Raw genomic sequence first — 26,328 nt, 5'->3', positions numbered from 1 at the left:
GCGGCAGTGCCGGCGCCGGGGCTGCGCAGCCCACCGGGGCTCGGGCGGCGGAGCAGCGCCAGGTAGGGGGCGGGGGCCGCACCGCGGGAGCGCCGCAGTCGCTGGCCGCCACCGTCCCCTGCCGTCCGCAAGGTGGGGGAGTCCCCGCCCCCGGCGACATCGGCCGGGTCCCCCCCCCCGGGCCGCTCGGGCGAGGCCTGGGGCAGGGTCGCGCGGTGGAGCGGGCCGGCCGAGCGCAGCGGTTCGGGAAAGCCTGGGATCTCGAAGGGGGCCGAGCCCACCCCCGGGGAGGGGCTGTCACCGCGTCCAGCTGCCGGCAGTCTCGGCCGGCAAGGACCGCGCTGCCACTTCGCTGGGGCGGAGCCTCGGACAGTCACCGGCCCTGATTCTGGCCCGGCTCTGAGCATAGGATGGAGGGGGAGGGAAAAGGGGGATGGTCCTGCGAACCTGGGGCACTAGGCTGGGGCGGGGACAGGGACTGTGACCTGGTGGCCAAGACCCTGAGGCCATCCCTACAGAAAGCCTTTACACATCGGGGGCCCAGAGGGCTGACCCAATGAGACCCGAGTCGCTGCGTCCACCTGAGGCCCTGCCAGGTGAGGGGCGGCCTCTGTTTCCCCTCCCTTCGCTCCTTACCCCCAGCATGCTGCGAGGCCACCGGGACCCCTCCCTAATGCGAGCCGGCTGCTAGGGTCGCGTGTGACCGCCTGAGCACCCCGCCCAGCCCGGCGCGCAGGCGCTGTGTGGAGCCCCCTTCCAATCTAGCCCCCAGAGACCCCAGAGGGACCGCGGCCGCGTCTAAGTGTAGCCTGATGGCGAGGGGAGCCGGCCCAGCCTGCAGCGTGGGGGGCAACGGAAACGCGGTTTCCATGGAGCCTTCCTGCGCCGCTGGGGGCGGGCCCTCGCTGCGGAGCGTGGAGGAGGGGGCTCGCCCAGCCTCCCCCTATCCCTCCTGGCTCCCTGGCTGGCGACCGCGGGCCGGGCGCGCGGTGGCCTGAACTCAGCTCACACGTCCCCCTACGTGGTTCTGCACCCGGGCCCGTTTCATGATGCCAGGCAGTGGGCGCGCGCTGTGGGGTGTCCGTGCGTTTATGCAAAACTGTGGGGGTCGCTGTACTGGCCTTGTCTTACCATTCCAACCATCTTGGTGGGTTTCAACCACCCCAAGATCGCTGGGATCCAAGGTTTCTGCAAAGGACATAGGGCTTTAATTCCGTGTATCCTCCTGGGGCATTTTCCTGGCGCGGGCCAGCCTACAGGGACGGAGGTGTGGTGGCCGTCTCCGGGTGCAGGAAGGACTCGGGCTTCCGATGGTGGGGCCGCGGAGTGCAGCCCCCTTGCACTCCTGGGGAGGGTCTGTGCGCAGCCCAGCAAGAGGTGGGGTGAGAAGCGTCTGCGGTTAATTAAGGCCTGGACCACGTCCGGCCTGTGCAGTATCGGAGGGGTCGCTCTGCAGGGGGCGCTGGGAGGGGATGCTGTCATCCAAAGCTGGAGTTTGTAAGTCCTGGAAAAAAGTGCCGGATTATGTCGCCTGTGGGCACCGGGGGCTGTGGCTCTCGGACCAGCCTGCACTCTCCCACCAGCTGGCAGGGCCTGGCATGGGGATGGGCGCCCACCCGAACCTGCAGGCAGGGGCAGAGCCCAGGAACTTGGGGCAGGGTGGGGGGGACGGGGACAAGAGCAGGGAGCCAGAGCAATGGCATCGCCTGCCTGGCTGGCCCTCCCGGGCCCAGCAGCAGGGGCTGGGAGTGGGGTGGTCTGGAGGGAGCGGCAGGGCTTGGGTGGCTGGACCGGTGGGTTCCTCCCGCAGGTGCCTCTGACGCCGGCATGGAGCAGGCGGCCAGGGCCCACTGCCAGGGCTGCTGTGCCCACTGTGCCCCAGGTAAGCCGGGCTAGCGCGGGGGTGGCGGGCAGGCGACGAGGGGTCCCTGACCCGCCTCCTCTCCGCAGGGGGAAAGCCCCGCCAGGCCAAGTGAACTGGAACCGCCGGCCTGGGGACTGCTTTTAAGATGACCCGCACGGACCCACCGGACCTGCTGGTGTCAACCGTGTACCAGGATATCAAGGTAGCGGCCCCGGACCCGGCGTCACGGCGCCCGACATGTGAGCGCTCCATGGCTCGGCCTGCTGCGCCCACGCCTTTCAACAAGCGCCACTGTCGCAGCTTCGACTTCCTGGAGGCGCTGGACGGGCCGGCCATGGAGGGCCACGGAGGGCGTGGGCGCCCGGAGCAGCCGCCCCCGGAGCCTGCCGCACCGCGGCCCCGGCCCCGCGAGGGGGAAACTCGGCGCCGCGCCCGCTCCAAGAGCGCGCCACGCGCGACCCCGGGCCTAGCGCCCGCCGTACCCGCTTCACCCCCGGTGCTGCCGCGCCGAGGCCGGGAGTCCCAGCGAGCCGCACGCATCGAGGTGTCGCCGCGCCGGGAACCCGCGTACCCTGCGCTGCGCGCGCTTGCCAACGAACTGCACCCAATCAAGCTGCAGCCGCAACGAGGCGGTCCCGGCCGCATCGCGCCCCTATGCGCTGCGGCCGGCCGCTGCCCGCCGGCGGAGCAGCCCCCGGGGCCCGCCCCGCACGTCCGCTGCCGCCTGGACATCAAGCCGGACGACGCAGTGCTGCAGCACACCGCCCGGGGTCCGCGGTCCTCCGGGCCCTCAGACGCTGCACCTTGGGTCCGCGGAGCCCCGCAGCTGCATGGCCTCACGGTGCCAGGGCCTCGGAACGTGGCGCTGTCCCGCACGCCCACTCCCAGCGACTCCTACTGTGCGGACCCTCGGGCGTTGTACTGCGACGGGCCCCTGCCTGGGCCCCGGGACTATGCCGAGCGCCGCAGCCTGCCCTTCGCCACCCCACCAGGCCCCACGCAATTCTTCTACACCGAAGAGCCAGAGGGCTACCCTCCCGGCTTTACGGTCAGCCCAGGACCTCCCTTTGACGGCTACTGCCCCAGGCCCTATGCGACTGAGGAGCCCCTTGGGCCCAGCCCTCGGCACGGGGGCGGATACTATGCAGGAGAAGTCCGGACCTTCCCGATCCAGGAGCCACCCTCCCGCTCCTACTATGGCGAGGCGACCCGAACCTACGGCCCAACCTGCGGCCCCCGATATGTCCCCGAGGAGCTCCGGGCCCACCCCGCCGTGCGTCCCTTCTACACCGAGGACTGGGGACGCCACCGTGAACGCGACGCCCTGGCTCGGACTTACCCTCACCCGCGCGGTAGCCCAGCCTGGGGCAACTGGGGTCCACGGCCTTACAGCACCCTGCAAGTCGCGCCACCCCCTGACCCCGGGCCGCTGCTCGCCTCGTGGCATGGCGGCACGGGCACCAGCCCACCGCGGCTGGCCACAGACAGCCGCCACTACTCACGCTCCTGGGACAACATTCTGGCTCCTGGGCCGCACCGGGAGGACCCCCTGGGTCGGGGCCGCAGCTATGAGAACCTGCTGGGGCGCGAGGCGCGCGAGCCACGAGGCGCATCCCTCGAAGCCCGGCGCCCGCCGGTCGTTGTGAACCTGTCCACCTCGCCCCGGCGTTACGCAGCGCTATCACTGTCCGAGACGTCGTTGTCGGAGAAAGGTCGCGCCGGCGAAGGCCTGGGCCGCGCCTGGTACGTCACGCCAGAGATCACCATCACCGACAACGACCTGCGCCTCGCGGAGCGCCCATCTGCCAGGGCCTGGGAAGTGTCTGCGGGCCGCCAGAGGCCGCCACCGCCAGCGGCCGCCGACTGCTCTGCCTCGGGTCGCCAGCGCAGTCTGGAGCAGCTGGACGAGCTCATTACAGACCTAGTCATCGACTCGAGGCCCCCAGCGGGCCCGGCCGGCGAGCGCGCGGTCGACAGTCCGGGCCGCCAGGTGCGCCGCTTGCTGGATCTGCGGCCCGCGGGACCCGGGGCCCCCACGCCTGCGCCGCCGCGCTCGCCGCCTGCCTCCGCCGGCAGCGCCGAGGAGCCGGCGGGCTCGGGGGAGGCGGCCGACGCGTCGCCGGAACCCAGCGCCGACGAGGACGACCTGATGACCTGCTCGAACGCGCGCTGCCGGCGCACCGAGACCATGTTCAACGCCTGCCTCTACTTCAAGTCGTGCCACAGCTGCTACACCTACTACTGCTCGCGCCTGTGCCGCCGCGAGGATTGGGACGCGCACAAGGCGCGCTGCGTGTACGGCCGCGTGGGCAGCGTGTGCCGCCACGTGCTGCAGTTCTGCCGCGACAGCCGCCCGGTGCACCGCGCCTTTTCGCGCATCGCGCGCGTCGGCTTCCTATCGCGCGGCCGCGGCGTGCTCTTCCTAGGTTTCCCGAGCCCCGGCTCCGCCGACAACTTCCTGCGCTTCGGCCTCGAGGGGCTGCTGCTGTCGCCCACCTACTTGTCTCTGCGCGAGCTGGCCACGCACGCGGCGCCCCTGGGCAGCTACGCGCGCGAGCTGGCGGCCGCCGGGCGCCTCTACGAGCCGGCCGAGTGCTTCCTGCTCAGCGTGTCCGTGGCCGTGGGCCCCAGCGCCGCGCCCCCCGGGACCCCCGCCCGGTCGACGCCCGCGCCCCGCAGCGCCGGCCCCACGGTGCGCAAGTTCGCCAAGGTGGCTCTGGCAGCCGGCAGCCCCGCGCGCCCGCCGCCGCTGCGGGGCCGCGAGCCCGACATGGAGACCCTGATTCTGACGCCGCCGCCTGGCACGGCGGGCCTGGACCAGGAAGGCGAGGCCGGCCGCCGCGCACGGGAGGTGGCCTTCATCCACATCCAGCGCGAGCTGCGCCTGCGCGGCGTCTTCCTGCGCCACGAGTTCCCACGCGTCTACGAGCAGCTCTGCGAGTTCGTCGAGGCCAACCGGCGCTTCACGCCCACCACCATCTACCCCACAGACCGACGCACTGGCCGCCCCTTTATGTGTATGATCATGGCCGCCTCCGAGCCGCGCGCGCTCGACTGGGTGACCAGCGCCAACCTGCTGGACGACCTCATGTGAGGCTCCGGGCGCGCGGGCCGCCCAGGCCCCGCCCCGAGCCCCGCCCCGCCCGCTCAGGCCCCGCCCCTCGCTCAGGCTCCGCCCAGTCCGCTCAGGCCCCATCCAGCCCACTCAGGCCCCCACCCTGAGCCCCGCCCAGCCCGCTCAGGCCCCGCCCCTCGCTCAGGCTCCGCCCAGTCCGCTCAGGCCCCATCCAGCCCACTCAGGCCCCCACCCTGAGCCCCGCCCAGCCCGCTCAGGCCCCGCCCCTCGCTCAGGCTCCGTCCAGCCCACTCAGGCCCCACCCTGAGCCCCGCCCAGCCCGCTCAGGCCCCGCCCCCTCGCTCGGGTCCGGCCCTGCGCCCCGCCCAGCCTGCTTGGGCTCCTCCCCGAGCCCCGCCCAGCCCGCTCAGGCTCCGCCCCTCGCTCAGGCTCCACCCAGCCCACTCAGGCCCCGCCCTGAGCTCACGCCCACGCCCCGCTTCGACTTCCTCCAGTCTCGGCCCAGTTTCCCCAGGTGCTGCTTCGAGCCCCGCCCCGTCTCCCAAGTCCTGCCTCTGCTCTTTCCCCACCCGCCAGCACCCCACCTTGTGTCCCGCAGACCCCACCTCTTCACTCCGACACCCCCAACGACCTCCCTATCAGACCCCTCCTCCGCACCCGGCTCTCTATAGCCACCTCCGCCCGGGTAGGGCCGAGGCCAGTCCTCAGCTGCTGGGCGCTCCCCGCTGGCAGGTGGGGTGGCCCGAGGACCGACCGGGCCCTGCCTTCAGGCCGAGAGGCGGCCCTCCTGCACAGACCTCCGCACGCCGAGCCGGCCCCGCTGGTCCGCAGGGCTCCCGCTCCTCCAGCAGCCGGGTGTTGACCAAAGCCCAGCCTTACCGCTTTAAAGTCGACCACCGGCCCGCAGCCGCAGCTCGGAGCAGGCCGAGGCCCAGGTACCCGGAGGAAGACTTGGTCTCGGCTCCACGCGGGCCCGTTGTCGGCCCGGAGCCCGGGGCCCGCGGGCTCGCCCGCTTTGGTCTGGGGTGTGTCCTGCTGGTAGACCTCTTTCACCGGAGAACACTCGCGGTGTCCTGGCGAGGCCCTGCGAGGCACACGGTGCTGTCCGCTGGTCCCAGTCCTGACCGGGAGGGCAGAGACCAAGTCTGGGCCCTCACATGGACAGTCCTCTTCCCCTGCTGTCCCCTCACCTCTGGCCTTACTTCCGCCTTGGCCTGGGTCTGCAGGGCGCGCGGGGGAAGCGGCAGGGACAGATTCGGAGATCTTCGGGCCAGGGCTCAAGACGCCCAGCCAGAGGGCAGGGGCCCAGGCGGGGGAAGCAAAGGGTGAGGGTGAGGGTGGGGGCGCTGCCGCGCTGAGGCATGGCTGGGCGGGGGTCGGGGTGCAGGTACCAGGGTGGGGCAGGGGACAATGACAGCGCTGAGCCTAGCCCCGCTGGAGGCAGAAACATGTGGGAAAAAAGGATGGACGGGCTGGAATGTGACGGGATGGGGGCCCCTGGCCACAAGCATGGAGGACAAAAGAGGAGACGCTTTCTGTGGGAGCAGGCGCGGGAACGAGCTAGTTGGCCGATGTGAGATCCACTGGAGGTGAGATGACCTATCCCGTCAGGTTCTCCGATTGCACAGACGTTGCCCAGCACTTGCTCTGGCCGTGCCCCGTGCTAGGGCTGGAGACCCGAGTCTGACTTCAGGGCCCCGCCCTGGGGAGCTCACGGGCCCGGGGCTTCACGGTGGGCCGGAGTGATTGGGAGAGGGTTGGACTCCAGGCCAGGAAAGGTGTGAGGCCAGGCGCTACAAGAGGACACTGTGCGCGGCCCCTGCGGGACCCTCCTGGAGCCCCCAACCTTCCATCAGGCCCAGGGAGGAGGGCATGGAAAGAGATAAATCGTGAACGCCCCCAGCCCCTGAAGTCCGCCCGCCCCCGACCGTACCCATCTCCCCCGTTCCTCCGCCCCTGACGCGCCTGGGCGCCCACCCCGGCCCCTGCGCGTTTGCATCGCAAGCTCATTTCCACCGGCCACGGCGCCCCGCTTGTCTCGCCGCTTTCGCGGTCCCCCAAAGTCCGGCCGCCACCCCCGCCCCGCGGCCTCCTGCATCCGGCTCCCTCGCCCGAGGGCAGGGCCAGGGCGACCCTGGAATGACTGTTTCCAGAGGGCAAGTGCTTTCGAACCAAGTAAACTAGAACTTGAATGTAGCCCTTGCTGTCTCCTTTGGGGGTGGAGGGGCGTGGAGGGCGCCTCGGACAGCGTGGGGGGGGGGGTCCCTGGACAGCGTGGGAGGGGGTGCCTGGACAGCGTGGGGGGGGTCCCTGGACAGCGTGGGGGGCGGCCCCTGGGCAGCGTGGGAGGGGGTCCCTGGGCAGCGTGGGGGGTGTCCCTGGACAGCGTGGGTGGGGGGTGTCCCTGGACAGCGTGGGTGGGGGGTCCTGGACAGCGTGGGGGGGTCCCTGGGCAGCGTGGGGGGCGGCCCCTGGGCAGCGTGGGAGGGGGTTCCTGGACAGCGTGGGTGGGGGGTCCCTGGACAGCGTGGGGGGGTCCCTGGGCAGCAGGGGGTGGGCACTCGGGGCCCGTCTCTCAGGCCCCGGGCGACCTCATTCCCATTCCCCAACCTCCCGTGCCGCCTAACTGCTCCCTCCAAAGGCGCCTGCCATCCGCCCCTGCCGCCTACTCGGCCTCCCGACCCTGCTGGAAATGAACTTTTCCGTCGGCAGGATTTAATCACGGCCCGCTCCAAGCTTCCTTGTTCTCCTTTAATTGGGACTGGCGTGTCCCAAGGCTGTAAGGAGCTGGGCTGCAATTGGCCAAGCTGCGACTCGGATCGGCAGCACGATTGGCTGAGGCTACGGGCCTCGGGCAGCATCCGCCCACGGGACTGGCCAGGCTCACCCAGAGCCCGCCCCCGGCGCTACCGACGTTCACCCAGATCGGGAGGGGGCAAGGGCTGCAGGAGCTGGGGGTCCGGGCGCGCGCCGACGAAACATGGCGGCGGCGGACCTCTCCGAGATTCCCGACGTGGACATCGACTCCGACGGCGTCTTCAAGTACGTGCTGATTCGAGTCCACTCGGCACCGCCTTCCGACGCCCAAGCCGCGGAGAGCAAAGAGATCGTGCGCGGCTACAAGTGGGCCGAGTACCACGGTGAGGGCGGGGCCAGCCCTGGGGGCGGGGGCGGGGCGGGGTCTCGCCTTGTGGGCGGGGCCAGGGAGGGGCCGGGCGTCAGTGAGAAGGGCCAAGGTCCAGGGCTGCCGGGGTCCAGGGCTGCCGGGGACCAGGGCTGCCGGGGTCCAGGGCTGCCGGGGTCCAGGGCTGCCGGGGTCCAGGGCTGCCGGGGACCAGGGCTGCCGGGGTCCAGGGCTGCCGGGGTCCAGGGCTGCCGGGGTCCAGGGCTGCCGGGGACCAGGGCTGCCGAGGACCAGGGCCACCCAGCAGCAGGGCGGAGCATCGGGCGCAGAGGAGTGGAGGGTGAAGAGGGTACCATAGCCTGATCCCTCTACGGGTGCATCCCGCTCTTTATCCTCTCCACTGGGAAAGGGACTACTCCAAGTAGAGGTTCGGGCCCCTTCCAGTGCTCCTGGCCTCGGGGGCCTGACCTTCAGGCTCCGTGCACATCCTGAGGCCGCCCTCCCCCCCCAGCCGACATCTATGACAAAGTGTCAGGCGAGATACACAGGAAGGGTTACGACTGCGAGTGCCTGGGTGGCGGGCGCATCTCCCACCAGAGCCAGGACAAGAAGATCCACGTGTACGGCTACTCCATGGTGAGCTGTGGCCCTGGCAAGTGTTGGGCCCCAGTCCTGCCCTCCTCGGCTCTGGCCTGTTCACCTGAAGCGTCCATGAGTCTGGAACTGGAACATGGGCTTAGCCACCTGTCTCAGCACTGGCACCCAAAGGTCTGGTCCTCAGATGTGCAGAGGCCCCCTGCCCCAGAGGCCTGGCTGGGCTCTCGCAGTCCTCTGGCTCTTTGGACCTAGCTCCCCAGCTGGTATTGGGGTCCAGCCCCCAGTCTCTCCTGCTGAACATAGAGTCCTCTTTTCCCTTCAGAAAGCCACCACTGCATATATATGGTGCTCACATGGCCTCACAGTGCTCAACATGCCCAGGCCTCAGCTAGCAGGGTCTGCTCTCAGGGTCTGTTTTCCCATGGAGGTCACCTTGTTCTGGGAGAGCCCCCAGGGTGGTCTGCGGGCTGGGAGGCTTGGCTGCACCCTGAGCCCTGGACCTCTGCTGTCCCCTTCCCCTGGTGCTAGGCCTGGGCAAGGGGTGAGTGGAAGGGCCCAGATGGAGCCAGCACCTGCCCTCTCTCTCTCCAGGGCTGTGGGCGTGCCCAGCACTCCATCTCAACAGAGAAGATCAAGGCCAAGTACCCGGACTACGAGGTTACTTGGGCTGACGACGGCTACTGAAGGTCTGGGCCTGGCTGCCCCCGACAGTCACGCTGAGACACTCTGCCCCTGCCCAGGCAGCCCTCCTGGGGGGTCAGGCCAGCCTTGCCTCTGACCCTGACGGTGTGCTGTCCTTGTCAGGCCCTGGAGACAAGACAGCCTGGGCCCCAGGGCCACCCACAGGAATTAAAAGTGTTGTCACTTCTGCTTGGACTCTGTTTCATGGCTTCCTTGCCCCTGCCCAGCCCCTAAGACCCCAGGTTAGCTGGGACCCCAGACAAAAGCAAACAGGTGGCAGGAAGGAGGGTGCTCTGGCAGCAGGCCCACCCTCGCTGCCCCTCACCTGCTCCCTCTGCCTCCAGAGGCCCTGGGCTGCTGATGCATACTCAGCCCTTTGGGTCTGATGATAAGGAGTCTAGGACTGCAGCTGCTCTACCCCAGTTTATGGCCTGATTGCCCTCCTCGCAGCTGCTATCCCCAAGGACATCTGGGAGAGGCCTTGTGATCCTTGCTCAAGGGGTCAATGCAGGCTGGCCCCTCGGGCCTGCTGTCGGTCAGGTCTGCTCCACAGCCACGTGAGGCCTGGCTGGTGTCCCCTGAGGTCCCACGGGAATGGGCACCACAACCCCCTGCTTCTGAAACCAGATTCCAAGGCCCCTCAGGCTTCACGTGGAGCGGGAAGTCAGGGATCCAACTGTGGCTGGCCCACCTGCTCAAGCCCTTCTAACCCCGGTCAGCCTTCCCCTGCCCCATGAGGGCCCCCACACATGCTGTGGTGCGGTGGTTGGTGATGGCTTCTCAGCCCTCCAGCAGCACGGAGGGGCAGCCAGTGGTGGCTAATGGAGGGAGGCAGGAGAGATGAGCTCTTGGGGGGAGGGGAACGTAGGCAGAGTGACGGGGTGACTAGAAATGAAGTGGGGCACCATATGGAGGGCCCTCGGAGGATCCAGTGCCTGTACCTGACATTCGTTTGCCGTGGGTGGTCAGTGTACCCTCGGCAGGTAGCACCGGTCCAAAGGCTGGGTTCTGCGCTGGGCTCACTGGAGTCCTCAGCCAGCCCTTGTGCAGCGCTGTGTGACCTGCCTTGTACAGGTGAGGAAACTGAGGCCCTGAGGAGTGAAATCAGGTCCCATCGCAGAGCCTGGCTCCTGTACCCTGTGCTCACGACAGCCTAAAGGGCCTCCCCACCAGAGTGGGGGTCTGCGGGCAAGAAGCAGACCCCACCTGGCAGCTCACAGGAGCAGCTTCATGCTAAGTGAACCGCGCCTGGTGCGTGGCGTGCAGGGGTGCGGGCTCCCCAGCGGGGACGCAGGGCAGGCTCTGGGTTTTACACATGGCTGGGTCCTGACCTCGGCGCATGGGTGGTGGCACAGGAGCAGCAGCTGCAGTCTCTGCCCAACCCCCACCCTGCCCTCCCTGCCCAAGTCCTGGTTTGTAAGAAACCTGGGCCCCACCAGGTTCCCGTGGGTCCCCACCAGCTGGGCGTCTGAGGAGCAGGCAGGTGGGGTTGGACCCTGGCCGGGGCTCCCTGGGCATTTATAGCCGGATGTGGGTGTTGAGCAGTGTCAGCAGGGGCGATCGAGAGGGCAGGGGAGCCTCAGGCGTCTGTGGGGCCCAACTCCACAGTGAGCAGAGCCAGTCTTGGGGCTGCAGGGCTGACAGCAGACCGAGTCCCCACCGCCTCCGCGCCTCACTCCCTGCAGCCCAGCCATGCCTTGGCCCGGTCACCTCCTAGCCACCCTGGCCCTGCTCATGGGTGAGCTGTCGGCCCTCCACCTGGGCAGGGGCTCGCGGGCTCGGGGACTGGGCCTTACTGCCAGGAAGAGGCAGGAGCTCTGCCCTCCCACCTCTCCAAGACAAGGGGGCTGGAGGCAGACCTGGAGGGTGCCCTCCCAGGTCCCTGGGTGGGTGGCTGGGGAGGGAGACTTGGCCACCTACAGATGCACCTTGGGGCCTTCCCACAGCCCCCAGCTCCTAACTTGGCAGCACTATGGGGTCCTGCTGCCTTCCCCGGTCACGTCCCACGGTAGGGCCTTGTCCCCCTTGCATTTGCCCAGACCTGTTGGGCCCAAGGCTCCGGAGGCCCCTGATACGGAGTTCTCAGCAACAGCACCACCATTCTGGGTCTGGCCCATGGCAGAACGGCCTCCAGCTGTCTGGAGTTTCCCAGGGTGTCCTGGGCAAACCAGGGTAGCTGATGGCCCTGCCCTTGAGCCACCTGGCTCCCTCTGCCAGCAGGGTCCCTGGGCTGGGCCTGGGTCCCCAACTACTGTGGGAGCCCCTGGGAAGCCATGTGCAACTTTGTGTGTGACTGCATGGACTGCTGGGACGAGCTCCAGTGTGGTGAGTGGGGCCCAGGCAGGGGGTGCCGGCAGGCGGAGGGTGCCCCAGGGCAACCGCCAACCCTCACTCTTCCCCAGGTTTCCACGGGGCCGCTCCTGCCCTGGGCATCCCATTCACCTGTGACTTTGAGCAGGACTCTTGCGGCTGGCAGGACGTCAGCACCTCGGGCTACAGCTGGCTTCGGGACCGGGCAGGTGCCTCACTAGAGTGGCCTGGGGCACGCACGGACCACACTCTCGGCACTGACCTGGGTGAGGTCCAGCAGCCCCAAGGCCCCTCCCTGCCCCCTGTCTCCTGCCCTGTCCCCTGACCCTCTCATCCGGCAGGCTGGTATGTGGCTGTCGACACCCACCGCGGGAAGGAGGCGTCCACAGCAGCCCTGCGCTCACCCACCCTGCATGAGGCTGCCGCCACCTGCCAGATCAAGCTCTGGTTCCATGCAGCCGCAGGAGGTGTGCTGCCCAGGCCCCACTACAGGGCGGATGCCTGAGGCGAGGGCACGGTAGCCCCAGGGAGGGCCTGAGATAGGATAGACCGCTGCGGAGAGCGGGGGTCCCTAGAGGAGGGGCTGGGATGGGTCAGGTGGGGAGGTGCTGGGTACCGTGGCTGCCCAGGGACCCCCTGCTGCAGATATGGCTGAACTGAGGCTGGAGCTGACCCATGGCACCGAGACTCTGACCCTGTGGCGGAGCTCAGGGCCCTGGGGCCCCGGTTGGCAGGAGTTGGCAGTGGCCACAGGTCGCATCCGGGGCGATTTCCGGGTGAGCTGGGGGTGGCCTGGACAGGCGATGCCCTCCTGGGCAGTGGGCGGTCAGGCTGGGCCGGGCTTAGGCCCTAAGGCTTTCTGCTTTCCTAAGGTCACCTTCTCTGCCACCCGAAATGCCACCCACAGAGGCGCGGTGGCCTTGGACGATGTGGAGTTCCAGAACTGTGGGCTGCCCAGTAAGCCGCAAGCCCGGGGTGGGACCTGCACCTCAATATGTGGTCTAGTACCACCCATCCCCCTGGGAGGGGCAGGGGTTAACAGGCACCCCTCAGTCCTGTCTGGTCCCTCTCAGACGCTCCCACCCAGTGTATGCCTCTCAGGGTCTTGGGGCCAGGGTGACGGGGTCCCCCTCCCCCAGCCCCCAGGGCCAGCTGCCCACTGGGTCAGCACCACTGCCGAAACAAGGCTTGCGTGGAGCCCCACCAGCTGTGCGACGGGGAGGACAACTGCGGGGACCGCTCGGATGAGGACCCGGACACCTGCAGTGAGGCTGAGATGACAGCGGAGGAGCGGTCCTCTGCTGGGGGCTTACAGGGAGGGTGGGGCTTGGCCTGGTCATCCTCAAAGCCACAGCTAGTATCTTAGCCAGAATCGGAGCCATAGCCATGGGGACAGTGGCAAGGGCCCTGGGTTCGGCTTGGCCTGGGGATGAGGCTCGGAGGACCTGCTGAGGGACCCTGAGCTCCCTCCATTCCCCACCCTAGGTCACCACACAGCCACTGACTTTGAGACGGGCCTGGGTCTGTGGAATCAGTCAGAGGGGTGGTCCTGGGATCACAGCACCGGAGGCCTCGAGCACCCCGCCTGGCCGCGCCGAGACCACAGCCAGAACAGTGCAAAGGGTGAGCACCCTGGGGTCCGGCCACTGCCACCCACCCACCCAGCTACAACCACCTGCTCAGCCACCACCACTGCCTCCCTACAAACACCCACCCAGCCACCAGGTCCACACCTGTCGTCCCCCAGGCTCCTTCCTGATCTCCGTGGCCAAGCCCAGCGCCCCCGCCATCCTCTCCAGCCCCGAGTTCCAAGCCTCTGGTACCTACCACTGCACGGTGAGTCAGTTGGTGGGGGTGCAGGGTCACCATCCTGGGTGCCCAGCACTGGGGGACGGTCTCTGACTGTGGCTCTATACCCCTAGTTGGTCTTCTACTATTACCTGCATGGGTCTGAGGCTGGCAGCCTCCAGTTATTCCTGCAGTCTCAGGACCCTGGGGCCCCCCAGACCCCCATCCTGCTGCGGAGCCGCCGTGGGGACCTGGGGGACATCTGGGTCCGTGACCAGGTGGACGTCCAGAGCATGCACCCCTTCCGGGTGAGGACTGGGGGCCACGTGAGGGTGGAGGCTGTGCAGGGGCCAATGGAGGAAGGCAGAGTGGGGGGTGTAGGGAGGGCCGTGCAGAGGGCCATGGGAAGGTGGTGGAGCAGGGCGCCAGAAGGGCCGGAAGGTGTGGGGTCGTCGGGGGGCTGGCAGGCAGGGAGCTGAGGGGGAGGCCAGGCAGGGGATAGAGTGGGGGCAGGAGCTGGGGCCCAGGGCTCTGGCTCAGCACTACGGGTGCTTGCTTGGTTGTGAAGGAAGCACCCTGAGCTGTGGGGAACGGGGTGGGGGAGGGTCTATAGGGAGAAGAAGGGCGAGGAACTGGTTTCTTTCGGGGGTGGCGAGGGATACTGGGTGCCCCCTGAGCCCCTCTGCCTGCAGATCCTGCTGATCGGGCAGACGGGCCCAGGGGGCGTCGTGGGCCTGGACGACCTCATCCTGTCAGACCGCTGCGCCCCAGTACTGGGTGAGCCTACCTCGCGCTCCCCCTACCAACTCATTGCCCCTCCGTACTCCTGACCTAGTTCTGCCCCCACAGAGCCATCTGCCCTGCAGACGCTGCCCCCACAGCCCCAGGACTCCTGCGAGCCAGAACACCTCTCCTGTGGGGACCTGTGTGTGCCCCTCGAGCAGCTGTGTGACTTCCAGCAGCAATGTGCAGGAGGAGAGGACGAACTGCAGTGCGGTGAGGGCACCAGGCTCTCTTCCTCTGGGCTGGTGGAAGGCAGGGGGGCGGTCCCCAGGAAGAGGGCTGGGGAGGGGTGTGTCCCAGGGAACAGCACTGCGGGGGGGTCCTGGGAGCCGCCCAGGTGGGGGTCCTGGGTTCATTCAGCAAGCACCAGCTCCCTTGCAGGCACCACGGACTTTGAGTCCACAGCAGGGGGCTGGGAGGATGCCAGCGTGGGGCAGCTGCAGTGGCAACGACTGGCGGCCCAGGAGAGTGGGAGCCCTGCCGGTGAGGCCCATGAATCTCCCCACCTGCTTCTCTCAATAGGGAGGGTCCCTTCACTGGGGTCTCTAGTGGGGTTCCCTCTGAGCCCCAGGAGGGCTGACTCTCTGAGGAGTGCTCTTCCTGCCCCTCAGGGCACTTCCTGTCCCTGCAGAAGGCCTGGGGGCAACTGGTGGCTGCAGCCAGCGTGCTCACGCCACCCCTGGGCCCCTCAGGCCCCGCCTGTGAGCTCCACATGGCCTACTACTTCCAGAGTCACCCGCAAGGTACCTGGCCCCGGGGGCCAAGCTGGCAAGGCACGGTGCCCCCTGGAGGGAGGGAGGGGTTGGTCAGGGACAGTGTGGCGACACCTCCTCACCAGGCCTGCTGGCGCTGGTCACCGTGGAGGATGGCTCCCGGGAGCTGGTGTGGCGTGCTCCTGGCAGCAGCAATGGTAGCTGGACAGTGCACACAGTCCCCCTCGGGGAACACCGCCGGCCCTTTCGGGTGAGGAAGGCAGCCTGATGGCAGGGGGCGGGGGGGCTGAGCTGGCCCTTTAGGGTAAGGATGGCAGCCTGGTTGCGGGGAGGGTCCTGAACCGGCCCCTGAATGACCATCACCCCCCACAACTGTTTCCCTCTTCTGGGTGAAGCTGGAGTTTGTCGGCCTGGTGGACCTGGACGGCCCTGGCCAGCAAGGTGCTGGCGTGGACAATGTTACTCTGAGGGGCTGCAGCCCCACGGTGACCACCGAGAAGGACAGAGGTACCCCGCGGCTCTGTCCTGCTCTGTCTCCACCCTGGCCCCGCACTGCAGACCAAGGTGGGTGGGTGGATGGGGTGGGGTGAGCTGGGATGGAGCTGACCCTCCTTGGCCCCACCCCCAGAGATCTCCTGTAACTTCGAGAGGGACATGTGCGGCTGGCATGCTGGTCACCTCGCAGGCACCCGTTGGCACAGGGTCAAGAGCAGCGGCCCTGGTTATGACCACACTACTGGCCGGGGTAGGGCCTGGGCCTCCCAGAGCTGGCCACCTTCCCTGAAGCCTGGCGTCCACCAATCAGCCCACCATCCCATCTGCACGCAGGCCACTTCATGCTCCTTGACCCCGCTGAGCCCCTGGCCCGAGGCCCCAGTGCCCAACTGCTCACCGGGTTCCAGATGCCGGCAGGACCGACAGAGTGCCTGTCCTTCTGGTACCACCTCCACGGGCCCCAGATTGGTACGTGACACCTTGGGGGCACCTGGGGGCTGAGCGGGCCTTGGACTGGCCAGAAAGTAACTCAGAGCCCCTCCCTCCAGGGACGCTGCTCCTGGCCATGCGGCAGGAAGGGGCAGTGGAGATGGCCCTGTGGTCACGCTCAGGCTCCCATGGCAACCGGTGGCACCAGGCCTGGGCCACCCTCACCCACCAGCCTGGCTTCAAGTACCAGGTGAGCTGGTCCAGCTGTGAGGCATCACTGGGGGCACACCAGCTGACCCCTCCTCCCGGCAGATCCTTTTCCAGGCTGACCCCTCCTCCCGGCTGATCCCTCCGCCCTGGCCGTGGGAGGTGGGTGCTGCGGGCCCTCCTGCTGGCTCATCCCTCCACCCCAGCACTGGAAGAGAGAAGCTGGGGGTGCAGTCCCCCACCAGCTGACCCCTTCTCCCAGCTGGCCCCTCCTCCCAGCAGATCCCTCTGTCCTGGCCATGGGAGGGGGGTGCCGGGGGCCCCCACTAGCTGAACCCTTCTGCCCCAGCTGCTGTTTGAGGGCCTGCGGGACGGCTTCCAGGGCACCATGGGGTTAGACGATGTCACCGTGCGGCCTGGTCCCTGCTGGGCCCCCAGGCGCTGCTCCTTTGAGGATTCGGCCTGTGGCTTCTCCACGGGCGGCCAGGGCCTCTGGAGGCGCCAGACCAATGCCACAGGCCAGGCTGTGCGGGGCCCCTGGGCAGATCACACCACTGAGACACCACAAGGTAGCAGGTGGACAGGGGCTTGAGGGGCTCAGGGGGCAGAGGTGGCCAGGTGGCAACCCTGACGTTGGCATTGCCCCAGGGCACTACATGGTGGTGAACATGAGCCCCCAGGCCCTGTCCCATGGCCACGTGGCCACCCTGACCTCGGAGGAGCACGGGCCCCTGGCCCAGCCAGCCTGCCTGACTTTCTGGTATCACCTGAGCCTCCAAAGCCCAGGTGAGGGGCTCTGGAAGGCTCCAGCCCGTGCCCTGGGGTCCAGACACCCCTCCCCCCAGGCCTGGGCTAGAGGTCTTGGGGAGCATCCCCCGTGACTGAGCTGACCTCGGCCCCATGTGACAGGCACTCTGAGGGTCCACGTGGAAGAGGGTGAGCGGCACCAGGTGCTCAGCATCAGTGCTCATGGCGGGCTGGCCTGGCGCTTGGGCAGCATCGATGTGCAGGCTGAGCGGGCCTGGAGGGTGAGTGGGCCAGCAGGGGCGGGGGCCCCACCTGGGCCAGTTCGAGGCGTGGCACCATGCCCTGTGTCCCCAGGTGGTGTTTGAGGCGGAGGCCGCGGGTGTGGAGCACGCGTACATTGCGGTGGATGATCTGTTTCTTGAGGACGGGCCCTGCCCTCGGCCAGGTGGGCGGCCACTGCCTGGCACCGGTGCCCCTGGGGCCGTGGGCAGACCATGGAGGCTGGGGGCCATGGAAGGGGCAGTCACCACTGGACCTCCTTGCAGCATCCTGTGACTTTGAGTCTGGCCTGTGTGGCTGGAGCCACCTGCCCTGGCCCAGCCTCGGCGGGTACAGCTGGGATTGGAGCAGCGGGGCCACGCCCTCCCGGTACCTCCAGCCCTCCGTGGACCACACCCTGGGCACCGAGGCAGGTGAGCCCTGCCGAGCACAGGAGGGGCTCAAGCCTGGGAGGGGGGACCTCAGAACCAGAGCTGACCCCAGGGGCCAGACACACCCCCTCACAGCGCCTGCCTGGCACCCTCCACGGTCCCCAACCTGGGCTGGGTTGGGGGTTCGGCCTCCCACGTGCCCAAGCTTCAGTCCTCCATCAGCCAGCCAGCACCTGTTGGCACCCTGCTGCCCCCTCCTGTCCAGGCCACTTTGCCTTCTTTGAAACCAGCGTGCTGGGCCCAGGGGGCCGGGCAGCCTGGCTGCGCAGTGAGCCACTCCCTGCCACCGAGGGCTCCTGCCTCCGCTTCTGGTACCACATGGGCTTCCCTGAGCACTTCTGTGAGTAGGGCTGCGGCCAGCGGGGGCCTGAGGTGGGACAGCCTGTGTCCCCACCTCTGGGGAGCCCAGGCCTGACTGCCTCGTCCTCTGCCCCCAGACAAGGGGGAGCTAAGAGTACTACTGAGCAGCGCCCGGGGGCAGCTGGCTGTTTGGGGTGCAGACCGGCATCAGCGGCACCAGTGGCTGCAAGGCCAGGTGGAGGTGGCCAACCCTGAGGAGTTCCAGGTGAGGCTGGCCACAGGAGCAAGGGGGGTTTCAGGACCCCAGGCAGGGTGCAGGGGCAGGGTCCCTCCCTGGGATCCTCTCAGCCCTGGTCTCTCCCATTAGGTCATATTTGAAGCCACTCTGGGTGGCCAGCCGACCCTAGGACCCATTGCCCTGGATGACGTAGAGTTCCTGGCTGGGCAGCCCTGCCACGTGCCTGCACCCAGCCAGGGTGAGCCGGGCCAGATCATGGATGGATGGGCAGTGGGCCTGCACCTGCCCTCCCACCTCCACCCCTGTGCCCATGGACCCAGCCCACTGCCTGCCTCACCCTCCCTCTGCTTCGCCCTCCCCGTCCCAGGCTGTGCCCTGCCTTGGAGCCCCTATTTTGCAGGGTCCCCTCAGCTGCCTGGGGCCCTTGCCCCTCCACCCCAGAGCACAGCTGGGCAAGGGCAGGTCAGGGAACCGAGGGTGGGTCTAGCCCCGCTGTGACCCCCAAAGGCCACAACTGCTGGGCTGTCAGGTGCCAGCCTCTGTCCCCTCCCGGGAGTGTCTAGACATGGGGGGCAGCCTGACTGACGCCCCCTGGCGTTTCCCCTCGTAAAGAGGGTGGCCGGGGGCCAGGAGCCAGGGGGCCGGGCTGGGACACGAGGCTCAGGCCCGGTCCGTGTCTGCCACCTGCAGGGGACAGGCCCGTGCCCGTGTCAGTGCCTGTCGTGGTCAGTGGCGCCCTCCTCTTCCTGCTGCTCCTGGGGCTGCTTGGACTTGTGGGGCGGCGCTGGCTCCAGAAGAGAGGGTGCTGCCCTTTATTGGGACGCCGGGAGACTGGGGCAGCACCGCCAGGCTTCGACAATGTTCTCTTCAATGCGGTAGGAGGGCGGGCCAGGGCCGAGCAACCATTCTTGTCAGTGCCGTAGGGGTGGGAACCTGTGGACTACTGGGGGACAGACCCTTACCCCTCACCCGCTCCCTTTCTCCCCAGGACTGCGTCACGCTCCCTACACCGCCCATCACCAGCGACCCGTAGCTGCTCGCGGACTTGCTCCTGCCTCTCCAGGAACAGCCCCAGGCCAAGTACAATCAGCCTCAGGGACAGCTCTCAGGCCCTGGGGCTATACCGGACAGTTCCCACTGGCCCCTCACCCCTGAGCCAGAGCCGACGGGATCTGGAGGGGCCACGTAGCCGCCACCTCTATCACCAGCCCAGGGTCCATCTGATCACCGGGGGGGATGGTGGTCACACACCCCAGAAATAAACAGCCTGTGCGGTCCCCACTTCTGGCTCGCGGACTGTGGTTACTTCGCCCATTCCCTCTCTGGCCCCCGCAGAGCTGGCAGGCTCTCAGGAGTGACCTCACACCCCTAACTCAGGAGACAGATAGGAGAGAACATACTGTCTTAGATGACCAAGGGGATAGGAGAACCAGGAGCCACAGGTCAGACAGGGCTGGGAGTGACCCCAGGAACAAACAGCAGCAGGACCACGAGAGGGCACCAGCCAGGTTAGGCGGAAATGACCACAAGCAAGTGGCCCCACGAGGGGTCCAGCAACCCCAGTGAAGGTCCCCCACATCCCCTGTCCATCCTCCACAGTGACAGTCCCCATATCCACCCTCCGTGGACAAGGTCCCCAGAGTCCCTGTACCCACTCTCCACAGCGGTGGTCCCCATGTCCACTCTCCATGAACAAGGTCCCCTGAGCCCCTGTACCCACCCCCCACGGTGGCGGTCCCCGCGTCCCTGTACCCACCCTCCACGGTGGCGGTCCCCGAGTCCCTGTACCCACCTCCACGGTGGCGGTCCCTGAGTCCCTGTACCCACCCTCCACGGTGGTGGTCCCCATGTCCACTGCCCCAGTGACTGGAGTCTGGAATGGAACATCTCCATGTGGTCCTCACACTCGGTGCTGCTGCTGGGCACTCCTGAGCATGTCACAAAGCCAAGCCCTGAGGTCCCTGTCCCCTCCCCTCACAGGCTGAGGCCAGCCCCCTCCTCATGGGATCGTGCCCTGGTCTAAGGCACCAGGCGCTTGCTCCGTCCAGGGCTGACCCTCACATGGGGAGCTGGACATGAGGATCTGGGACTGCCTCTCCTGCGCCCCTAGAAGCCTCCCTGAGGGCGGGCTCCATGCAGCCTTCTTCCAGGCGGAGGGGCCGTCGCTTAGCACCTAGTGGGCATCTGCAGACGACAACGTTCCCTGAGACTCCAGAAGCACAGCCCCTCATGAGCCCGGCAGGGCCTCATAGCACCATTCCCCTACCACTGGCAGGGTGCCATAATAGGGCTCCCCTCCCAAGGGAACGGTGAGGGTCAGGCCTGCAACCACTAATGCCGTCCTGGGTCCTCCACTGGTGCTGAGCAGCAGACCACCACCACCCACCGCCCCGGGTGGATGTGGGGCCCAGGAAAGGACCCTGCCAAGGAAAAGGTGGCCTTCAACAGCCCCAGCCCCACATGGGGCTCCTCACAGAAATCCTGACTTCCTTCCCAACGACCAATGTCCAGGGAGCCGGAAACCTATTAGATTAATGATCTACCACAGCAGACACGGCAGCAGACACGGCAGCAGACTTTTACTAGCTTTTCTAAAAGCTCAAGAGGGGGAGCCTGTGTGAACCACCAGCCGCCCTCCACCCATCCCCGAGAGAAGGCCCCACCTCAGACCCCCAGGCCTCAAAACTAACAGGCCGGTGCATGTCCGGGGAGGAGCGCATGCCATCAGGACCGGACGGGGGAAAAAACAGGCAGGAGAGCCAAAGACTTTGCAAGGTTTTGTTTGTTTTACAGCAGGTATGGGGTGAGGAGGTTCTCCAGCAAGTCCGGCACCCCACGCACCACTGGCAGGGTGAGGAGACCCACGCTGGTTCTGGTGGTCGAGAACCAGCCAACGAGATCAGCTGCAACAACTGATTTCGAGGCTTTGTGTTCATTTCGCTCTCGGCCCCTTCTCGATGGGCTTCCCAATGTCCTTGCCCCGGAGCTTGAGGCCTGCAAGGGATGGCGGCCTGACTCTGCAGTCCGCCTGACTCTGCAGCCCCCCAACCTCCCCCTAACTCTGAGGCCCCCCAGCTCCGCAGGCCCCCAGATTCCACAGCGCCCCCCCCGCCAGGACTCTGCAGCCCAACTTCAAGGAACCCCCAGCATGGCAACAGGTATTCTCCCTGCCACAGCAACAGCTCTCTTCTCCTCCCTAGTGATGCCCCTTCAGCAGCTGCTCAGAGACCTGCCCAGTGCTTCGATCCTCCCAAGGACTTCCAATAGGAAGGAGGGAGGAAAGCCAAGACTCTGTTAGCAGCAGGGTGTCATTAGTTGCCAGGTCTCATCTCGTCAGAGAAAGCAAGCACCACTAGGGGGCGAGAGTGGGAACCAGGTGGGTGTGTGGCTGACATGCTGTGGGGTGTCGGGAGGACACTGGGTCTGCGCACAGAGCCCCTGAGGCCCTCTGTCCTCAGGCTGAGGAGATCACTGACCAGTACAGAGAAGCATGAGCCAAGGCACCATCAGCTCATGGGCGTTTCCTCATGGCCACGGAGCCCCACCACGCTCCTGCCAGCCGGCCGTCTGCAGGAGCAGAGCTCTTGGGGAGCACAGCCGGTGGCTTTAGAGGACTCAGTGCCCCGAAGGCCGCCTCTGTGTCCCGAAGGCCGCCTCTGTCCCGAGGACCAGGAGGCAGTAGCCAAGACCTCAGGCAGGCTACTCACCAATGGCTCTTTCGATCTTGCCCAGAACCTGGTTGTTAGGGATGGCCCGTCCACTCTCATAGTCAGCGATAACTTGTGGCTTCTCGTTGATTTTCTAGGGAGAAGATGTGCTTTATACACAGCAGTTCGTGAAGACATGCTATGAAAACAGGACACACCCCAAGGGAGACGCCCGGGCAGCCGCCCCTGCCGCGCCTCAGCCCAGTGCTGCAGCAGCAGGGTTCCACACAAAGACACACCCACTTCGGTACCAGAGGACCACACGGCTGCTCGAGAGGCTTGCAGGTCCTGGGACAAAGCTGGCTGAAGCCTCCAAGGTCACCCAGCTCACAAAGTGCCTTCCGAATACTGGCCACCAGCCCCCAGCCCCAGACACAGCAGGGGACTGGTGGGAGGGACTCACCGTGGCCAGGTCCTTCTGTGTGAGCCCCTTGCTCTGCCGACCTTGCTGGATCACCTTGCCCACCTCCAGGGTCACCCTGTCATGGTGCAGCTCCTCTGTCTCCCGGTCCAACTTGGCAGTGTTCTTGGTGATCGAATGCTGTTTATTCTGGCCAGCAGCCCCTGGGGCAGGAGCAAGGCAAGAGTAAAAGAGAGGGTTTGAAAAACATCCAAAGGAAAACCATTTCAGAGTGCTAGTCTCGCTGGACAGACTCTCTAGGCCCCAGAACACTCCTAAAAGGGAAGCCTGGCTGTGAAAGTCTTCTTCCACAGACAGCCGAAGGGTGGGGAAACTTCACAAAGCTAAGAGCATGCAGTTCCAGAATGTTCTCTCAGTTATGAGAAGCGGGCAGGCAGTAGGTAGATAACAAACCTCCTCATCTGCCACCAACCAGGGCTGCCCTGGTAAGATCACAACTATTGCCCACCTCTCACCCGTGAGCCGCCAAGCAGGCATCCTTCCAAAGGTGAGGACATGTACTCCTCCGCCTCGTCGGGCCTGACACCAGCCTCTGGGAGGCATTGTGCACCCGCGTACACAGACACGTGTAAACCCCAACAGCACAGCTTCCTTTTGTAACCGGGAACATGGTACCTACATTTCTTGGAAGTCTCCACATCTTCTCCTCGTCTCTGAGCTGCTAAGATGGCCTAGAAAATAAAAGAGGTTTTCTGGTTAAAATGAGCTTCAGCGGTGTCTGGCTTACACCAGTTGAGCCCTGTTAGCCGATCAGCACACCGCTGATGACTCGTGCTTTGTGAAGAAGGACGTGTGGAGCTTGGTTTAGTAGCCCAGCCTCGTACAAAAAGCCTGTTCAGTCAGATAGCCAAGCAACTTGTAGCAAAGTGCCACCAAAGAAAATAGCACACTTTTGTTGTTGAGAAAAACATGGTAAATGATCCTTTTCAGAAATTCATATGCAAAACAATTATCTACCCCACCCTACTGCAAAAGCAGAAAAGTCGAGCATACACCTGACTTTGACCTTAGTATCGGGCTCCCTCCTAATGAATTCAGGCATAAAGCTTCCCTGGGAAGGCTGGGCCTCTGGGGACAAGCGTGATGCCCTTTGATCTGTAATAACTGAAGATTCACAGAGTGCTTTCTCTTGACGTTTCCATACTTCAAAAACGTGACTTGTGAACTCTAAATTGACTTGCTCAAAGATGCTGTCCGGCCAACTCACTCACAAGACTACAGAACCTGTGGCCAAGACAGTGTTTCCCTACAAAGAAAAGGGGCGGGGGGTTGGGTTTTACAGGCGCACTGCTAACTGCCCAGGTTGAAGAGTGTCTCATCTACGGCAGGGGTCCTGCACCTGTGTCTCAGACTCCCGCTCAGGGCCACCTGAGGAGTGGAAACAGAAGGACAGGCGACTGAACTGCCTCCCCAAACACATTACACTGGACTCACAAATGAAGCTCAGTCGGGTCAGCAGTGCCGGGTGGCCACTTGCCCACAAGTGTCTACTGGGCACGTCCATCTTCTACCCAGCAACACGGAAAGACAAGGTCACCACCAGGTAACTCTGGTTCACGGGCTCGGTGGGCTCCACGACATGTCTCGCCCTGTCCCCAATGCCCACACCCTGGGGCCTGTCAGCACCCTCACCTATCCGTCCCCTCCCCGACCTGCCCCCTCCCCAGCCTGCCCTCCTCCCTGGCCTGTCCCCCTCCCCGGCCAGTCCCCTACCGGCCTGTACCACCCCCTCCCCGGCCCGTCCCCTCCCCGGCCTGTACACGCCACCTCCCTGAGCTGTCCCCTCTGGGCCTGCCCCCCCCGGCCTGCCCCCCTCCCTGGCTTGTCTGTGCCCCTTCCCCGGCCTGCCCCTCCCCGGCTTGTCTGTGCCCCCTCCCCGGCCTGCCCCCTCCCCGGCCTGTCTGTGCCCCCTCCCCGGCATGCCCCCTCCCCGGCCTGTCCCCTCCCCAGCCTATCCCCTACTGGCCTGTACCTACCCCCTCCCCGGCCTGCCCCTTACCAGCCTGTCTATGCCCCCTCCCTGGCCTGCCCCCTCCCTGGCCTGTCCCCCTCCCAGCCTGTCCCCTCCCTGGCCTGTCCCCCTCCCCGACCTGTCCCCTCCCGGCCTGCTCCCCTCCCCGGCCTGCCCCCTCCCCGGCCTGTCTGTGCCCCTCCCCAGCCTGCCCCCTCCCGGCCTGTCCCCCTCCCCAGCCTATCCCCTACCGGCCTGTACCCGCCCCCTGTACCCGCCCCCTTCCCGGCCTGTCCCTTACCAGCCCGTCTATGCCCCCTCCCCGGCCTGTCCCCTCCCGGCCTGCCCCCCTCCACGGCCTGCCCCCTCCCCGGCCTGTACTCGCCCCCTCCGCGACCTGTCCCCTCCGGGCCTGCCCCGCCACCTGCCCCCCCTCCCCGGCCTGCCCGTGCCCCCTCCCCGGCCTGCCCGTGCCCCCTCCCCGGCCTGCCCGTGCCCCCTCCCCGACCTGTCCCCCCCCCCCGGCCTGTCTGTGCCCCCTCCCCGGCCTGTCTACCCCCGGCCTGCCCCCCTCCCCGGCCTGCCCCCCTCCCCGGCCTGTCCCCCCATCCCCGACCTGCCCCCCCTCCCCGGCCTGCCCCCCCTCCCCGGCCTGTCTGTGCCCCCTCCCCGGCCTGTCTACCCCCGGCCTGTACTCGCCCCCTCCGCGACCTGTCCCCTCCGGGCCTGCCCCCCCACCTGCCCCCCCTCCCGGACCTGTCCCCCTCCCCGACCTGTCCCCCCTCCCCGACCTGTCCCCCCTCCCCGGCCTGTCCCCCTCCCCGGCCCCAGTCACGCCCACGGCCAGGCCAGTCCCCCCCGCCCCGCCCCACCACGGCTGGCCGCCCAGGCCCGTCCCCGGAGGCCCGCGGCACCGCCCACCTGCTTGGACTTGGCCTGGGCCGCCGTGGGGCCCTTCTTACGCAGCACCGTCACCGTGTCCCAGTCGCTCTCGGCCATGGCGGATCGGGCGCGGTCGGCGGCTCAGTCCTGCGGCTCCCCGGCGGCTGCTCGAGAGCCGGCGCGGCGTCGCGACGTCGCTCGGCGGGAGGCCCCGCCCCCAGCCCCCATTGGTTCTCGGCGCGGGGGGCGGGCACTTCCCGAGGACCTGGACCAATCCGGGAGCGGCTCGCCTCCGGGCGCGCCGGGCCCCCAGCGGCGCAGGACGTCGGGCCGCGAGGGGGGCTCCGGGGGCGGGGGGGCTCCGGGGGCGGGGGGCGCCGGGGGTAAAGGGCCGCTGGGAGGAAACCGGGGCAAGGGGGGCTCCGGGATGAGGGGGCGCCAGGGGTAAGGGGGCTCTGGGAGGAGATGGGCCAGGAGAAAAGGGGATCCCCAGGGGGAAGAGGGCCGCGAGGATAATATGGGGCTGCGGAAAGTGTAGGGGAGCTGGAGGGAAGGGAGGCGCTGAAAGGAGGCGTCAGGGAGAAGATGGGGGTGCTGGGTGAAAAAAGGGCACCAAAAGAGATGGGCGCGTGTTGAAAGGGGCTATGAGACAGGGGCGCGCCGGGAGAAAAGGGGGCGCAGGGAGAAAAGGGGGTGTCGGGAGGAGATGGAGCCGTGGGGAGGAGGGGGATGAAGAGAAAGGGGCACGTGGAGTAGAGAGGGTGTACTCAGTGTGAAGTTCTTCCCCCGTTTCTCTGGTGTTGTGTTTGCGGGATGCAAAAGTGTTGGGCATAGGGGTAGGTTTTGTGGGCCCTGTACAATTTGGAGGGCTCTCTTTAAGAAATAGAATGCACAATTGGTCTCAACCCACCTGGATCAAAGGAGAATGAAGAACACCAAGGTAACAAGGCGATTATGAGCCCAGGAGACAGAAAGGGCCACATGAACCAGAGACTACATCAGCCTGAGACCAGAAGAACTAGATGGTGCCTGACTACAACTGATGACTGCCCTGACAGGGAGCACAACAGAGAACCCCTGAGGGAGCAGGAGAGCAGTGGGATGTAGACCCCAAATTCTCATAAGACCAGACAACGGTCTGACTGAGACTGGAAGGACCCCGGTGGTCATGGTACCCAGGCTTTCTGTTGCCCCAGGACAGGAACCATTCCTGAAGCCAACTCTTCAGACATGGATTGGACTGGACAATGGGTTGGAGAGGGATGCTGGTGGGGAGTGAGGTTCTTGGATCTGGTGGACACTTGA

General features: G+C 66.8%; 4 protein-coding genes across 4 annotated transcripts; 3 read left to right on the top strand and 1 right to left on the bottom strand.

The window, feature by feature from the left end:
* Nucleotides 1–1,797: 1,797 nt before the first annotated feature.
* AJM1 (apical junction component 1 homolog) lies at nucleotides 1,798–4,958 on the top strand. Its single transcript, XM_064290720.1, has one exon. The coding sequence runs from the start codon at nucleotides 2,010–2,012 to the stop codon at nucleotides 4,956–4,958; it is 2,949 nt and encodes a 982-aa protein (XP_064146790.1). The 5' UTR covers nucleotides 1,798–2,009.
* A 2,887-nt stretch (nucleotides 4,959–7,845) lies between these two features.
* On the top strand, nucleotides 7,846–9,529 carry PHPT1 (phosphohistidine phosphatase 1). The gene is made up of 3 exons (XM_003423040.4): nucleotides 7,846–8,080; nucleotides 8,576–8,700; nucleotides 9,253–9,529. Exons 1-3 carry the CDS (start codon nucleotides 7,921–7,923, stop codon nucleotides 9,343–9,345), a joined length of 378 nt encoding a protein of 125 aa, XP_003423088.2. The 5' UTR covers nucleotides 7,846–7,920; the 3' UTR covers nucleotides 9,346–9,529.
* Nucleotides 9,530–10,250: 721 nt separating this feature from the next.
* On the top strand, nucleotides 10,251–19,447 carry MAMDC4 (MAM domain containing 4). The gene is made up of 28 exons (XM_064290870.1): nucleotides 10,251–10,416; nucleotides 10,803–10,949; nucleotides 11,060–11,350; nucleotides 11,539–11,667; nucleotides 11,745–11,918; nucleotides 11,994–12,119; nucleotides 12,298–12,609; nucleotides 12,792–12,917; nucleotides 13,138–13,275; nucleotides 13,400–13,488; nucleotides 13,575–13,748; nucleotides 14,133–14,217; nucleotides 14,290–14,436; nucleotides 14,605–14,706; nucleotides 14,835–14,966; nucleotides 15,565–15,681; nucleotides 15,765–15,899; nucleotides 15,980–16,110; nucleotides 16,417–16,636; nucleotides 16,716–16,853; nucleotides 16,977–17,095; nucleotides 17,169–17,259; nucleotides 17,360–17,506; nucleotides 17,730–17,864; nucleotides 17,962–18,089; nucleotides 18,192–18,300; nucleotides 18,753–18,937; nucleotides 19,051–19,447. The coding sequence occupies exons 1-28, from the start codon at nucleotides 10,251–10,253 to the stop codon at nucleotides 19,093–19,095; spliced, it is 4,038 nt and encodes a 1,345-aa protein (XP_064146940.1). The 3' UTR covers nucleotides 19,096–19,447.
* A 1,379-nt stretch (nucleotides 19,448–20,826) lies between these two features.
* On the bottom strand, nucleotides 20,827–25,211 carry EDF1 (endothelial differentiation related factor 1). Its single transcript, XM_064290719.1, has 5 exons — nucleotides 25,063–25,211; nucleotides 22,810–22,861; nucleotides 22,173–22,333; nucleotides 21,770–21,863; nucleotides 20,827–21,056 (listed from the first exon to the last, which is right to left on the bottom strand). The coding sequence occupies exons 1-5, from the start codon at nucleotides 25,138–25,140 to the stop codon at nucleotides 20,995–20,997; spliced, it is 447 nt and encodes a 148-aa protein (XP_064146789.1). The 5' UTR covers nucleotides 25,141–25,211; the 3' UTR covers nucleotides 20,827–20,994.
* Between the last annotated feature and the right edge of the window lie 1,117 nt (nucleotides 25,212–26,328).

Source organism: Loxodonta africana, chromosome 9, assembly GCF_030014295.1.
Source record: "Loxodonta africana isolate mLoxAfr1 chromosome 9, mLoxAfr1.hap2, whole genome shotgun sequence".
In the NCBI taxonomy this organism is placed as follows: domain Eukaryota; kingdom Metazoa; phylum Chordata; class Mammalia; order Proboscidea; family Elephantidae; genus Loxodonta; species Loxodonta africana.
Note: the sequence above shows the minus strand (reverse complement) of the source record. Positions and strands in the feature narration are given on the sequence as shown.